Source organism: Fringilla coelebs, assembly GCF_963513975.1.
Source record: "Fringilla coelebs genome assembly, chromosome: 10".
NCBI lineage: Eukaryota > Metazoa > Chordata > Aves > Passeriformes > Fringillidae > Fringilla > Fringilla coelebs.
The window spans coordinates 21,318,755-21,335,518 of record NC_140036.1 but is presented as its reverse complement, the minus strand read 5'-3'; the positions used below and the strand labels follow the sequence as shown (position 1 = coordinate 21,335,518).

The window sequence follows — 16,764 nt, the reverse complement described above, 5'->3', positions numbered from 1 at the left end:
GAAGGGGAACAGCACCTCCCAAGGGTGACCCCACCATGCCTGTGTGCTCCCCACCCCTGGGACTGCACCACCAGCACCCCTCCCAAACACCCTGCTCAGCCCTCTGCTCCCTCTAGAACCACTCAAACCACTGCAAAGGGCCACCAGATGACTTCACTAGAGTTTTACACTTTCTTTGCAGAGGTGTTAATGACTCTAAAACAGAAACAAGACTGGGATAAGCAGCTTTAATACCACTTAAATGCTTACGATTAGGAGAAACAAGAGAGCCTGCATGGGCCAGACTCTCAGAGGGAGAGGACTGTAAATTACTCAGCACGGAGTAAGCACGATCAAAGTCACTCCAAAAAGATGCAACCCACTGACAGTGATGCAAACTCAGCCCAAGCTTTACTGAATATTTCACAAGCAGGCTGATGAGTTTAAAAGGCCAAATGGGGTGCTCTGATGATGCTGCACAAAGTAAGGAAAGGAAATCTCAGGACATATGTTTTGTTCTTAACATTATACATGACCAAGAACTCAGCTTCGGCTGATGCTTGGAGACATTCATACTTTCTACTGACATCTCACTGGTCTGTGCAGGGAAGAGAAACACAACTCCTCAGCTGCAATTCCCAGGCTCCATCCTCTTTTTTATAGTTCTTAGAGTAATTTCAATTCTACACAATAAACAGCAGAACAGATAAGAAAAGCCTTATTGGATGAAGCAGCTTACAGCTTCCCACATGGGCAAGACAGAGAGCTAATGGCTACAGAAGCAGATAAGGATGCTCATAACCAGCAATCAAATCCACGTGTTTCAGCAACAACACACCGCCACAGAAAGCAAAATAAAGCAAAATAAAGCAAAATAAAGCAAAATAAAGCAAAATAAAGCAAAATAAAGCAAAATAAACAGTACAACAAACTCTGCCAGGCCACCCTAAATCCTCAGAGAGCATCACTTCATCCCTCCTTGCAGACTCAGCTGGACCATCACTGTCTCTCCTGGTCTGAAGGGAGGGGAGATGCTGCAGTTTCATTGTAAGCCAAAGGCAGTATGTGCTCAGCTGAACTCTGGTCCACCTTACGGCCTCAGGCTACAGCAAGACAGACAAACTACTACAACACCAAGATGCTTTTGCAATCCTTTCCTTCTCGAAAGACCTGTGTTGAAAAGGAATATTCATTATGCAGGGAAACCGACTCAACCATCAGCTTTCCCAGACTGCGAGTGATGCAAAGCCAGGATGGACTTTTTGTTCAGGGTAACACCAAGTATGCAACTCCAATCCCTTTAGCACCCATCCCAAGGCTCAAACTCCAGTGCCATTCCTCATCACTGCCAGAGACCCAGACTGTTCAGCAATATCCAAACTCATGGTTAGCTGCTGGCAGTACAGCTGCACCTTGGGTTTCCCATATCACTTAGTCTAAACCAGAGACACAGAATGTGATCCTCACCACTGAGCCACTCCAACAGCTCTAACCTGTTGGGTATTATCTCTTCATCTGATTCATCTCCTGAAAATTGACGCCTGCAAGTTATTTCCCTTCCCTCATGTCCCAAACATCACTCTGTGTTGGCAAGTATACAAGAAAAGCATTTATCCAAAGGAATTTGCTCATCAAGACTTGCAGACACTAAAACCACAGGTTATCTAATCTTAGGAGAGCATAGTTTAATGGCCACAACACGGGATGAGAGGCCAAAGGGTCTGACTTCTACTCTGAGCTCTGCTGGGGCTGCATGGCTCATAAGTGAATCTAAGGAAGATGTTGGACCACTCCTCACCTTGATTTCCCCTGCTATGAGACTCTCCTAGCATTCCTTTCCTCACAGGGGATCTTATCTATAAAGTCCTCATTAGCATGTGAAAAGAGTTATGGATCTCCAGATGTGTACATAAGGAAAAGTCTGGAGGAGTGGGGAAGCAGCACTGGCCAGGGAGCCTGGAGACACATCCCCTTCAGCACTCCACATCTGTGCTCAGAGAAACATTTCAACCCTTTCCCCCTACAGGGAGGGGAAAAAACAATAATTTCCTTTTTCTTGAGAAAGCTCAGAGGAAAGATTAAATTTTGCATGCCTTAAGTCAAGGAAATCATTCAGGATTCTCCCAAGAATATCAAAAGACCCCATCACCTCTGGAGAGTCACCAGCAGAACCACCTCACAGGCAACCCCCAGAGAACAGGACAACCCTCCCTCTCTGGATGCCACTGAGTGGCAGAACTGGACTGAGCAAGAGGAAAACTAGAGGTCTACTCTTGGTGTTCTGCAAAATCTGGAAGGTGGGGAAAATCCAGACCTGGCACAGGTGAAACCAGAGCTGCGCTGCCAGGGTCTCACAGCACGACTCCTGCTGGGGGCCAGAAGGGGCTTCTTCTGGGTTTAAACAAACTTCCACTTGGAAAACAACTGAATACCAACAAGCAAGCCACTATTTCAGCTCTTTTGGGAAGGAAATAGAGTTATCCCATTGGACCTGCTCCCATCTTTCCCAGCTGTCTCAGTTAACCTTGAAGGCAGATCACACCAACCACAGGAGTGCCAGAAACAGCCAAGCACCAGCTGGAACTGCTTCAGTAGAGCAAGACCTCTGCCCCTAAGACTGGTCCACAAACCTCCTGCTTTCTCCCAAGTGGCAAAAGACAATGCAGTGAAGGACAGAAAATAGGTCCACTCTGATCTAGCCATGTGGAACAGACAGGTCTCAGAGGAGCAGCTGGCTCAAGAACTTGAAGAAAAAAAAAAAAGGCTCAGCTCTTTTTAAGATGAAAATGTCCCATTGTTCCATAATTAATGGAAAGCAGAAGAGGTTTTATGGACTCGTTGAGAAACAAGGGTGAGCATTAGAAAGCACTTCTCAGTATTTCATGATCACAAGGTGAGCTGCTTGCATAATACTGACAAAGAACATGAATGCTGATATCACAAGGCAGTTATGAAACTTGGGCTTTAAATACTGAATAACAATAACTCAGTAATTAAGTCTCATAAGTAATTTTTTTCTCTTTTTTTTTTTTTTCCTTAACTGCAAAGTAGATGCTGCAACCTTCAACTGAGGTACGACTGTCCTTTCTGGCAAGGCTTACACATGAGGGATGTCCTCTGCTCCCACCACCTCACAGCACCCATCCCAGAGCCTCTTCCCCTTCTTCATCCCCTTCTTCAGGCCTCCCACTCCTTCAAGATCACAGCAAGGAACATGCTGTGAACCTGCGAGGGGCAGGAGGATGAGGGAATAAACCTGAATAACTGCATTCTGCCAGTTAACTGCTAAACCCCCAACAAGCTCTTCAGTCTCCTCAGGATGTTTTTTTGACACAAGCACACATTCTTGTGAATTACTCCAGTGTGACCAAGACACACAGTCTCCTGAACAAGACACACAATATAGAGCAGCAAAATGTCATGAAAATCAAGGGCAAATGAACACAGAAGACAGCCCCTCCCCCCAACACCACTTCTATTTTTAGGCAGCCATATTCGCTTGGAGCGGTTTTACTCGTTTCTGATAATGAGCAGAGCTTTTGCATCTTCTCTCGAGGACATCTCATCTGTGCAGGCACTTTGCTGTGCACCAGCAGCACAGAAGAGGTCACATCAACAGGTGAAAACAAACCCAACATTTCTTGTGAAAGGGCCTTGAGAAACCACCTTCAGCTTTCTTGTGAAAGGGCCTTGAGAAACCACCTTCAGCTTTGAACTTCTGCCCTTTTTCACTGGTCAAGCACACTGTTCCATTTTTGGGGGGGTATTGTCTGCCCACCTGCAAGGTGTGCCTCCAGTTCAATCACATGATAAACTTTTGCCTATTCAAGGGGCATGATGAGAGCTCCTGAGAGCTCCCACAGCAGCAGGAGCAGCTAAAGCAGGAACTGATAAAGAATTGGGTGATCATTATCAAACGAGCAAGACAAAATACAGATGTGCTCAAGAGCTGGGTTCCACTGTGCTGGCAGCTTCTCTTCAGGAAGTCTCATTCCTCCACCCCTCAGAGAGAGCTATTCCTAAGGTACTACACACCATTTTCTGCCATGCAACCAACTCGTACGTTCAATGTCCTTTGGTTGCCTCAGACTGCCTTGATAGCAACATCCAAGTGTAAAGTTCTCTTCCTTCAGGGGCATTCCTCCTCACTCTCCTCCAGAGCCCTTCACCACCACCCTCCTGTCTCCTTGTGCCCACACTGGTGCTGCCTAAGGCAGCAAGATCCTGTATAGACACCAGTCCTGTCTGGACTGCCAACAGGCAAAGTCCAGAGGGCAAAATATACCTTGGAACAGGTGGCAGAAGAGAGGTAAGGCAGCTTCTCACCTGGAAAATGAAATCATGGCACAAGCAGCTCAGGGATCTCGGTTTTATCACTTGTGGAAGAAGGCAGGCAAAGCCTCACACATTTATCTCCATTTTTTCTTCTGAATTCAGTAAGCTACTTGAAGTCTTCTATTTGCCCTTTGGATTATGGTCTTTCAAGAAGACCTTTTTCCATCCTTCTCTACAATTATGAGATCTAGGGAAAAATACTCCCCTTCCAAGTTAACTTCTGGTGTCAGCACTTCACAGAATTTCCTGAAAAAATCAATCTGTCAATTGAGCACAGGAGCTGGTCACTTCTTGGCGAGCTCCTGCCCCTGGTCACAATCACCTCCACACCAGCCTCTCGCTTCTTCTGTGGATTGTGAAATCTCATTTATTGAGGAAAAACACTAGTTCAGTAAAAGGAAGCATTTAATACAGCTAGTAGATGATTAACAAGTGAGTGCTCAAGTCAATTGCTGCAGGAGCACTCTAAGTTCCTAAGGCCATAAAAAACTTCTCACACGTCAGAGGCGAGGAGTTCGCGGGGAAGCTGTGCCTGGCCAAGCCCTCGCTGCATGGGACCACAGGCTGCAGCTCTTCACCCTTCTCCCCCAGGCTCCTGGCTGCAGGTCTCTACATCAGTGGTACCCCAGAGACCTTCCCACAGAGTATTTTATTGCTCCCTTCACATTCTCCCATCACCAGGATGCCTCCAAGACCTCCCTCCCCATGCTTTGTAGAGGTTTCATGCCCTATGCACAGCTGAGCACCCATTAACCCACCTCCCTCCCTCCCACCCTCTGTCCCACCAGCAGGCACTTGCCCTCTGGTGAGCTGGGCCATCTGGCAGGAAGGAAATTATCAGGGTCCCCACCCTCAGGCAACAGCATGTCAAGGCAGCACTGGGGAGGAGAGCTACACAACCAAGGCCAAAGAAGAAGCTGCATTTCTGCTCAGGACCTTTGCCTTTTCATGCCAGAGTCACCCAGAGCCAAGTAAAGGTGCTGCAGTGTTCCTACGTATCAGTTACTTCTAGGCAATAATATCCTGAACATCCATCCTGGCTTTTACAGAGCACAGCAAAGAAGTTACAGGGATTTGGCACTTTCTCCTTAACGGGCCATCATTAACAAGTGACTCATATTATATTGCAGTGTGAGTCATCTTGGCAGAGGTCAAAAACGTAAGTGACAACTAGTCTTCAATTATTTCCTTCAAGCTGGATTAAAGGTGTATTGTTATGCTAATTTTGTCTCTGCTCCATCCTATCTTTCCTTCAGCTGTCTCCAGAGCAACCTGGGATTTCAGCTCATGGTCCAAACTACCTCTGGAAGAGCTCCTTCACCAGGGTGTTGTTACAGGTATTCACAAAACAGGGAGATGCCAGTGGAAAGTCTTCTGGATGGGCTTCCAGCCATGGCAACTAATAGGTAAAGCAGCTTTCCATCCATCCATCCATCCATCCATCCATCCATCCATCCATCCATCCATCCATCCATCCATCCATCCATCCATCCATCCATCCCTGCTTCACAAGGACAATGAGCTGCTGTTCCTGCCATCTTCCTGCTCTGTTCATGCTTTTTGTAGCAAATGCTCAGGGCCCTGGGGCTTGCCCAGAACTCAAAACACAACTACCTTCAGCCTGCCACATCACATACCTGGCTCCAAGAGTAGGGACAAAGCTCAGCAAGCAAAATCACTTCAAACTATGCCCAGCATCACATGAATATTGAAGAAATTACATGGCTGGTGTAAAAATGGGCATTTTCAGCCATTTTCTGTTTTCTAGCCAGGCAGCCCCATATTTCAGCCTCTCCTCTTCAGAATGTGTCCAACACAGGTCCCCAGCCAGGGGACCAGGTGCAGACAGCATCCCTGGGCAGGGCAGGGCACAGTCACTGAAGGACACTTGGCTCAGAGAACAGAGTTTTGCCCATTAGAAAACACAGCCATTACGAGCCTGGTCACCAGTGGAGCATTCTGTTTACATTTACAGCAGTCAAACACAGTCCCACTGGCTGCGAGGATCACTTTGGAGAGCATTTGTAAACTGCTCTCACTACTGGAATCCCATTTAGCTATTATAGCCTCTTCAGCCATACTAACACACCGATCCCCACAGAATAGCAATGGAAGAGCAGAGTCATCACATTATTTACTGAAGCTAATCAATACATAAAGGCTGAAGATTTATTGCACTGAAGACAGCCTGTCTGCATCACCAGAAAATGCATTTAAAGCCCTTTTCATTTTGTTGCTTTGGCCTCTGGTTCTTCTCCAGAAACATTTGCCTTGCACACCCATCTTTCTTTCCTCCCCAAATGGTGGCACCTGCAGACACCTGAGAGAAGCCCCTTCCCCAAACACCTACCATTGAGTGGGAGCATAAAATACAAACCCCACAATTTTAAGGGCACTGCACCTTCCTTTCCAGCCATGTTTCATGACTGTTCTGGCATCTCCCATCTGAGTGAATAGCCTGGAAAATCCTGGCCTGTTTTGAAGCAGGTCTGTTTGCCAGGTACAGGGACACAAGCTGTGCTGTCCTGCTCCACTCAAGAGGGAACAGTTAGACCCACGCTTAATTTTTATTTATATTTGTATACTTTATTTTAATACATATAAATAAAAGACCTTTGTAAGTGCCCTGCAAAGCCCAAAGCATATCTGACCTGCTGTGTTTTGGGGGTGACCACCCACAGTGCTGAGACACCACCAGAGATTCACAACTAGTGAGCCACAGCTGGGGAGGTGCACTGAGCTGCACCATCCAAGCTCATTCTCTGGTTTCATCTTGGCTCATGTTTTGGGGAGCAGTAGCCTGGTAGGCTTGGTGTTCCTGAAGCACTGATGGTAATTAAACAATCAACATCTGGCAAGTAGACACATTTGTTCTGGTCACTGTATCAGCTATTTGGCCCCAATGTAATAGAAGTATAGAATGGTTTGGGCTGGAGGGGACCCTTAAGGTCATCCTCCACCATGGGCAGAGATGCCACCCACTAGACCAGGTTGCTCCAAGCCCCATCCAACCTGGCCTTGAACACTTCCATGCATGGATCATCTGCCATTTCTCTGGGCACTTGTCCCAGTGCCTCACTACCCTCTTAATACTGCTAAGAAAGACTGCAGTGAGGCAGGGAGGAGATCTGCTCTTTCCCTTTTGCCAGTTTATCTCAAAATCACACTAAGCTTTTATGCTTTTGTATGAAAGAAAGAGGAAGAAACAAATATATTCTGATGTACAGGGAGATTTCTATTGTTGCCTGGACATCAAACAGCACCCAATTAGTCCTGCAAGGATCTGACCCACAAATTATGAAAATAAATGCCTCTGAAGCTTTGATCTCTTGTATTTCTATAGCATGCTACAGCAGTTATTAGACACATTTTATTAGGCTCAAGCTGTGCGATCTTTTCCTCAGCAAAGGCTCTACCACCTCCAATGCATCCTAAAGTCACCATCCAGCAGATTAAGGGCATGATCCCAAACAGTCACTTCTGTCATGCACTAAACACATGACTCAGCTGGCAGTAGGCTTTTTCCTGCTGAGTTTCAAAATTAGGAGAAAAGGGAATTTTTAAAAGGAAGGGGAGGGGAAACAGCCATATAAATTTTTTACTTTTCTTGTTAGCTTCTAAAGGAATATGCATGTGAGGCAATATCCCTGGCTTTTAAAGAGCGCTGCTTTTAGAACAATTTGCTGTTCTGAAAGCAACACTTTCTGCACCCTGAAATGCCACTGCTGGAGGGAACAAGCAAAAACTGTAACAAAAGGTTGTGTGCACTCTGAAGCTGAAAACCACACGTGCACTCAGGCAAGCAGAAACACCCACCCTCGCTGCAGCAGGAGCGCTCAGAACCAAGAGGATGTTGAGCTTGCACTGCTCAGGCTTTGCTCAGAGGAGCAGCTCACTGCTCACAGCAGCACAAACCAGGCAGGGACGGTGCCTGCCACCCTGATTTCACCAGGGTGCATCCATAGGAAGGACAGGACCGTGTCACCCACCCAGGTGACACCTCACTGACTGGCAGTGGATGGTGTTTGCACAAAGTCATGAATATCTGACAGGGCTCCTGTGGCAGAGCAGAGGTGGTTACCCACAGCAGAGCAAAGGGAACACCTTCTGCTGGCCGGGGTAACTCAGCTTCTGAGTGTGGGGACAGCACAGGCTGCTGGCTCCCCTCGGATGGAAGCAGGAGCTGGTATCCAGCCTGGCCATTCCAGTGCTGCCCTCCTGATTGCCATCATTTATTACCAACACACAGCCTTGAACTTCTGGCAAGCACTGCAGCAAATGAACACAGAAAAGTAATGTTCTGGATCAAAGGGAAAGCTTTTCTGATTGGCCATTACAAAATAAAAATCAAACGTGCAGAGAGGTAGAACTGAGTGCCAACTAAACTTCTTATCAGTGTTTTCCAACCTTGGTGGCTTTTCCTCTCCTTTCACTAACGAGCCATTGCAGGAGCTCCCCAGGGCCGGGGGGATGTGCTGGGCATCCTCACCCAGGATGGGCAGGAGGGGGATGCTCAGCCCTTTGCAGGGCTCATCTGGAAACAGCCATGGAGGAGGAACACAGGGAGAGGGGGAGTATCCATTTTCCAAGGACCATGTTCCTTGGCCAGAGCTCCTTTAGAAATTATAAACAATTTACATGGAAAACATCAAATCTCACTTACATAAATTGTATTCCTGAGCCCAGGGCAGACTGACCATCACTTTCAATGTGCACAGTTCAAAGTGACAAAACAGGACAGGGGAAGGGGGCTGGGGAGAAGGAAATAAAAGCTACTGACTTTCTAAGTGGGAAACACAACCTCTCACCCAATGGAGCTACCAATGACTTAGGCTTGTGGGTTTTAACCTGCATCCTGCTTCAATGGCTGTGTGAAAGGTAACAAAGAAGGCACCAGAGCATCAGCAAACAGAAACCTCCTGATGGAGGCTCTGCACCTGCAGAGCAGTCAGGGCCAAAAAGGCCATCAGCAGGGAGAAGGCATCAGCCAAAGTCCTGGGAGAGCAGATGCAGCTCTGCCCTTTACTCCATGAGGCTCCTGGTCTCTTCTGTAGCTGGCAGTAAGGGAAAACAACATGTGTGCTCCCCTGGCAGCCCAGGGCAAGCAGCTGCCTTCAGGTGGTAGGTCCTGAACCCTCAACACCATCCTCCACACCCCAAGGCACAAGAGTTTTTGCCAAAGCTGTTTCTCCACACCATGCACCCTTTTGCCTGCTGGTAGCTTTCCCTGGGGAAGCATGGGAAATCTAGCAGGATTCTACCCCTTTACAGATGAGGCATGAAGAAATGAGACAGGGATCAATACCCTGTCCTTGGTCTGCAGGTCAGAGTCACAGAACTCCCACTGGTGTCTGTAATTACCCTTGCAAAGGGTAAGGGTGCATTAGGAGGAGTCAGGCAAGGGGTTGCAGGGAGCAGCTCAGAGCCTGAGCCCTGGAACTTTCGCCTGACCTGGCCTCACATGAATGATGATTTCCAAGGACACCTCTTCCACAGCTGGGTGATTCATCCATGGGGATTTACATACAGATCAAATGGAAACTCCTCCCTCACCCCATACAGACTGTACCACTACATCTACAAGCCTGGCATATAAAAACTACCTTCAGGTATCAAGGTTAAAAACCTCCTCTAATTCCTCCCTGTCACACGGATTAAAAACAGACCCTTTATTTTAAATATGCACACCAACCAAATGTTCTTTGTTGCTTCAAGGCTTGATTCAAAAAGTGCTTGCGCTCAAACTTCAGCCTGCTCAAGCATATATTTTGCCATAAATTCACTCCAAATTATTAATTTTTATGGCTGCCCAGCAAAAGAACATTAATGAGAACAGAGAACTCTTCATGCCTTCAAAAAGACCATACACTGCTGTGTTGTGGAAGAACTGCAAAGATGAGGAAGAACAGCACTGAAGAGTAACTGCAGAAGAGCAGCAGCTGGGCTGCACAACTCCAAAAGGCAGAGAGAAGAATACAATCGACCCCAGAGAAAGATCTGACAGAAGACAGACCCTTTTCCACTGTAACTTTTCATGAGCACACACAAGAACATGCATAGGTGCATAGAGGATTCATTTGCACCAATGGCTCAAGGAATGGAGCTGGACATTGCCATCTCTTTGGCATGATTTAAATTAGAGGAAAGATTTAGATTAGATGTTAGGAATAAATTATTTTCTCAGAGAGTAGTAAGGCACTACAACATAAAACCCAGAGAAGCTGTGGTTGCCTCTGGAATTGTTCAAGGCCAGGTTGGACAGTGCTTGGAGCAATCTGGTCTAAGGGAAGGTGTCCCTGCCCAAGGCAGGGGTTTTAGAACTAGACAAGCTCTGAGGTCCCTTCAAACCCAAACCACTCTGTGATTCCGTGATTTAGAGACCAGTATTCTGTTGCAGTTTTATGGTTTAGAACTCAAAGGACTCCAAAATAGACAAAGCACATGGATATGTCATGCTCCATAGCTTACATGTGCACTGAATGACACTGGAAGAGGACAGATTAAGTCCCTGATGGAATACTCTTGAGAGTGTCTTTCCTCAGGAACTGTGAAGATATATATTTATTTGTTGAACATGTGCCCCAAATTCTGCAATGTTATTTGCAAAAATAATATTAAATTATTTTAATTTTAAATTAAATATTAATTTGCAAAGTTATTTGCAAATATAGCATTATCATGTAAAATGCAGCAAAATAAGCTTTTCATGTCTTTTTTTTTTTTTAAATCTCTAGAAGTCATCTCCAGTCAAGTTTGTTCCTCTATTTAGGAAGGTGACCTTTACAAAAGCTGCCCAAATTCTGTTGAGCTACAAAATTTTCTTTAAAAGGTGCTGGAAGAAGAAACCTAAAATAATGCTGCCAGAGTAATGCCCCTGAGTGGTGGCTTGCAGCGCTTATCCCACAATAGACCTTCTCCTAAATCTTTAATGATGCTGAAATATGCCATAAACTGACAAAGTTCTAGAAACAGGACAATGCCAGAATGTTTGAGTTTTGTGGGTTTTTAACATGTCAGCTTTTATCTTCATTGACAGTGATCAAGTAATGCAAACAAAGGGCCACTGAAACTTCACTTCTGTACAAAGCAAGCTAAAGGAAGAGTAGTGACATTTTTGGGTTTCATCCAAGTCTTCCCAGCAACAGCTAATACTCACCGGCTCCTTAAATTCTGTGCTGTCTCCTCTTCAAGCCTGAGCATTAAAGGCCAGGCTTTTCCAAAACAATAAACGATTTCAGGATACAGTTTCCAATGAGTGCATGGTCAGCACTTTACTGAAGTAAACAACAAAAGCCTGGGGTTTGTTAATGAGCTCAAAACAAAAGCAATGTCCAGGTACATGAAGAAAACAATTGCTTCTTCCCCAAAAAGGCTCTTTTTAAATTCCCTGCCTTGCAGGAAACCCTCAGCCAAGCTGTACATCCCAGCTGAGCCTGGTGCCCTATGCCCAGGGCGAGCCCCTGGCCGCAAGAGGAGGAGCAGCTGTGAGCAGGGGGGATTGCTGGCCCCAAGCCAGACCCAGCCCAGGGGTTATCAGCTCCCCGGGAAAGGTTTTTCCTCCCTGAGACCTTTTATAACCTCACACACACCTTGCAAAGCAACTCAGATGAATCCAGCTGTGGCAGCTACTGCAGAAGAGCCCAGCACCACTGCTCAGTACATCAGCCAGAGGCCCAGCCCTGCAGATGGATGAAGCAGAGGAAAAGCTACTGACCTGAATATTTGAGAAGGATCAAGGCCACTGCCTTCAGCAAGAGATGACAGGCTCTTGCATTCTCTGAGACGAAAAAAAGGGAGGGAAAAACCACCAAACCCAGCCCCATCTTTCTGCTCGCTCCTATTGGGATCAGCTGTGCATTTCCCACCACAGACCATGGCCCACTGCATCCCTTCTCACACTTTTGCATTTTATTGCAAAAATCTGCTTCTCCAACATGCCTGTCAACAGCCTGTGTGAATCCCCGTGTTAATCATTATTCTGCTAATAACACTGCCAGGTTATCTGGCTATTAGACATGCTGAGTGGACTAGCAAAAATATCACCTTGCCCATACAAAAGAACATTATAATGTAGTTTATCTTATCCCCTTGTCAGTATAATATGCAGTGCTACCTGTTCGATGGCCTCATTGTTTTAAATTACAGTTTTCTGCAACATCTACGATCCTCATTACCAGCACCACCACTGGAAGATCTCTGGTTTGAGAATCCTTCCTATCCTGGCACATTCAGTCCTCTGCACCCACAGGGGCACTCCTGGGTACCAGGGCCATGAGCATGGTGCCCAGTGATGGATAGAAACATGTCACAGAGAAGGCAGGAGCCAACCCCAAGTGCACCAGGCCGTGCATTTTAATCAGAATTCAGTGCTTTGTTCCTGGCCCAGCCTCCAGCACATCAAGCAGATGCACTGCTGCGGTGGAGCCTGACTGTGTGGCCAAAATAAACTCTACAGTGTGGCAAAAACGGGAGCTCCTGCCTCCTCCTATGTCACTTTCAAGCCCAGATCTATAAATCCCACCCCGTAAGCCCGTGGGCAGCGGCACACTGAACTGAATGATGGTGTGCAGGGCTCTGCTTGCGCTCAGCCTTCAACAGCACGCTGCCATCCTGCAAATACACCTCCCTTCCCTGGGACAGCAGGAGGCAAGCCAAAGCAAAGGACTGGCAGTCAGAGGTCCACCTTACACCCATTTGCCTGTGCCTCATAAGCCCCAGCCTCCTGGAACATTTCAGTGACTCAAACTCAGAGATAAGTGTCCCAAGCGCTTCCTTTCCCCGCCGCTGGGAACAAATCGCCAGATTTTTGAGTCACTACCTGCTCCCAGCGTTTCACAGAGTCACCTCTCACCCCTTTAAACACACAAGCAGCACAAGAGCAACATCTCCACCCAGACTCATCTACAAACCCACTGCAATGTGACACCTCTTTTCTGATACATAAAAATTTTGCAAGGCTTGGGGAATTACTCCTCCCTGCCATGTTTTGTGCCCAGGCAGCAAATTTACTATCGATTTCTGATTCAGACCCCATGGAATGATTCACGCCTCGTGCCCTATCTGCTGAATTTACGACCTTTAACAATTATTCTAAGTGCTGGAGGAGCTTAGTTTAGAAGAAGATCTATTCCTTGGCAAATTAAGCTCCTATTCTTGTCTGGTTTGCAAACCACCACATCTCATCATTTACAGGAAAGTGCCACAGCAGGTCTCTCCCCCCGAGAGGGAGCAGAGGTCCAGTGGCAGCAGCCCGTGCTGGCAGAGCGGCCACTGCTGGGCTGAGAGCAGGGTTTTGCTGTCCCACCCCGGGGACAGTCGGGGTTTTGGGTCCCCTTGTCTCCGGTTACCCTGAAATGCCAGCACTGCTCTGCTCACCGCCCAGGCGCTGCCGCTGCGTCTCAGGGGGAGGGGGGGAATATACATTTCCTCCTAAAGTGAAAACAAAACCCTGACTGTGGCTGGTGTGCATTGCTATTAAAAAGCCACAAACAGGAAAAAAAAAAAAAAACAAACCAAAAAACAACCTAAGCACGCGTGGATATAGTTTTAAAAAGAAATTATATCCTAGTTCAAATACACTTCCCAGCACAGATGTTAAACAAAAAATTAAAAAAAAAAAAAAAAAACAGAGGGCGGGGAAGAAGGAGAGGGCCCCCTCCCCCCCAAATGACACTATTCTCCTGGATTAACTCCACCGGCTTCAGCAACCTTTCTCCCAAGGCACCTTCCACCTAAAAGGGGAAACCAGCTCCAGGTCTGTTTTTAAGGCAGATGGTTCCCCCATTCCAATCCCATCTACACTGTGTATTGCTGAGCAATCATTTACACTATTAATCAACCAGAAACTCACCGGAAAGAAAGTAGGGCAAGTGAATAAAGATAGACTTATCTTTTTTTTTCCCTTACACTGAAGCAAATAATATTTCTAAAAATACACTTGTTCAAGTCTTCAGCGGATTCTGCTTGATTTTATTTATTTGTCTATGCAGCGCGTTGTGCGGAGCAGCCTGGCTGCTGCCTCCCGCATAAATGCTGTTTCTCTCAATGACTCCCCATGCTCGTTTCCAACGAGCCGCTCTTACGGCCAGCAAGATGGGGAAAAGCAAGAAAGTTACAAGAGAAATGGACCAGGGGGGACATCAGGCCACAGCCCACGCCGAGGCTGACACGTCTGACGAGACTGACATTTCAAGGGTACATGCTGGGCTTCATTTTCCAGGGGGGTGAGGAGGAGGCAGCGCGCAGGGACACAGCGGGAGAGGGATGGAGAGAGGGATGGAGAGAGGGATGGAGAGAGGGATGGAGAGAGGGATGGAGAGAGGGATGGAGAGAGGCTGCGGGGCCGGGGCGGGGAAAGCGGGGTCTGGGGCTCAGCTCGGCACCCCGGCGGTGTCCGGCCCCGCCATCCCTGCGTGTCCGCCTGCCCGGGCGGGGATCGGAGAGCGAGGGTGTCCGGGTGGGACCGGCCCCGCTCCCCGCCGCGGGGATCCACCCGGCCGCCCGCACCCGCGTCCCCGCGGCGCTGCGCGGGTGCGCACACCCGGACACGCACACACCTGCGGGGCGGGCACACTCACACACACAGACGTACACACGGACACACACATGTGCGGATGCGCACACGCGCGGATACGCGCACACATGTGCGGATGCACACACGTGTGGATGCGCGCACACGCGCGCGCGGCGGCGGGCACGCGCACACGGTTATCTTACCCACATTTACATACGTGCAGGCGCGCATCACACACACATACATACATACACACACACACAGACACACACACACAGACACACACACACACACAGAGCCCCGCGGACCCCCCGCCCCATCTCCCCGCCACCGGGGGACGGATGGATAAATGGATGGATGCATAGGTGGATGGGTGGATGGATGGATGGATGGATAGATGGATGGGAGGGGTGCCGCTCCCGCATGCCTCCCCGCGATCCCCGGCCCTGCGCCTCACCCGCAGCGCCGAGAGGTCTATCTCGTCCAGGCTCCGCGCCGGGGAGTCGCTCGCCATATTTCCGCCGCCGGCCAGGCGGCCCCGCCGCCACCGACCGGGCAGTGGCGGCCGCCGCGGCGCTGGCGCTATTTAACGCCTCTCCTCATGCGGGGCGCCGGGAAGGAGAAGCCACCGCCGCCGCCCCTGTCCTTCCGCCCGCAGCGCGGCTGCTTAGGGGCGGCCAGGCAGGCAGGGCTCGCCGCGGGCTGCGCCGGGATGGCGGCGGCGGCGGCGCATCGCCGCGCCCGCCCCGCACCGCGCCCGCACGGCCCCGCGCCGCCCCTGTCTGTCACCGCGGGGGCGGCGCCCGACCCGCCGCCAGGGGGCGGCGCCGCGCGGGGGCGGGCAGAGCCCCCTCAGGGGCGGGCGGGGGCTGCGCCCGGACCCGCCGCGGTGGCGGGCGAGGGCACGGCGGGGGACGCGGCGTGTGGGGGCAGCGGCACCGCGGAGCCAGCGGGCGTCGGGACCCTCCGGGGTGCACAAACGCGCTCGTTCGGCACGCAGATCCCCCCGACACAGAAAGGTCCGGGCATCCGGGCTGGAGCTGGGCGGAAAGGCGCAGGGGTCAGGCCGCACGGGTTCCCGCACCCAAGGAGCCCGGCAGCGGTGCCTGTCAGCTGCGGTGGGGAAGGCTGCCCAGTTTCGGGTGCTGAACCCAAACCCTGCGGGCAGGAGGTGGGAGCGCCACGGCCAGAGGAGCCTGCTCGGTGTTCCTCGGGATGCTCAGTGAGATTTGGCCCTTCTGCAGCTGGATCCAGATGTCACAGCTGGGTTTGCTGACCGGTTGTCGACCTGCTCCCTCGGCACTCGGGGCCATCCCAGCCCTACCAACTCCCAGGCTGATCCTCAGTAGGGATAAGGGATTGATGCTGTGTTTGGAATTGGCCAAACCGCCTCCCGAGCCAGCAATAGCTAGGTAGAGTCAGCTTTTAGTTTTCCTTATTTCCCCTTTTCGGATGTGGTTCCTGCCAAACCAGGTGCCGTATATAAATATATATGTATAAAAAATCTGTTGCCTTTGAGAGAACCGTATGGAAGCTGTACTTACAACATCAACTTGTGTCAGGAGCTTACAATATGCAGATCTGGGAAGCGGAAACCCTACACATGAGTCAACTGGCAGGCGGATGGGATTTTCTTACACTCTCCGATTGGAGATGTGCTCCAAAAAGTGATAATAAATGGTATTACAAACGGTCGTGCAGTTGTGGGGAGGCTGAATGCTGCTGCTGGTGCGGGAGGTGCAGCCTCACCAGGCAGGACTGCGGGACACGGACGGACCAAGGGCCAGAAGGAGCTGCTGAAACCTCCCCAGAAACAGCAGGGTTGGTGCTGTCTCTGCCCGAGGGACTGCATCCCTGCCTTATCACTTACTAATCCCGATTGCAGCGCTGGCTGTGTCTGTTTCAGCTTGCAGGGCTGCGAGGGCGCAGCAGAATGT

At 49.4% G+C, this 16,764-nt stretch overlaps 1 protein-coding gene across 3 annotated transcripts in view; it reads right to left on the bottom strand.

The window, feature by feature from the left end:
• The window catches only part of TNIK (TRAF2 and NCK interacting kinase), a 149,541-nt gene extending 133,970 nt beyond the window's left edge, over positions 1–15,571 (bottom strand). For all 3 annotated transcript variants that reach the window (XM_084212666.1, XM_084212668.1, XM_084212667.1), the window contains exon 1: positions 15,285–15,571. In XM_084212666.1, the coding sequence (XP_084068792.1) occupies positions 15,285–15,341 (57 nt within the window). In that variant the 5' untranslated portion in view covers positions 15,342–15,571. The remainder of the gene's footprint in view (positions 1–15,284) is intronic.
• Between the last annotated feature and the right edge of the window lie 1,193 nt (positions 15,572–16,764).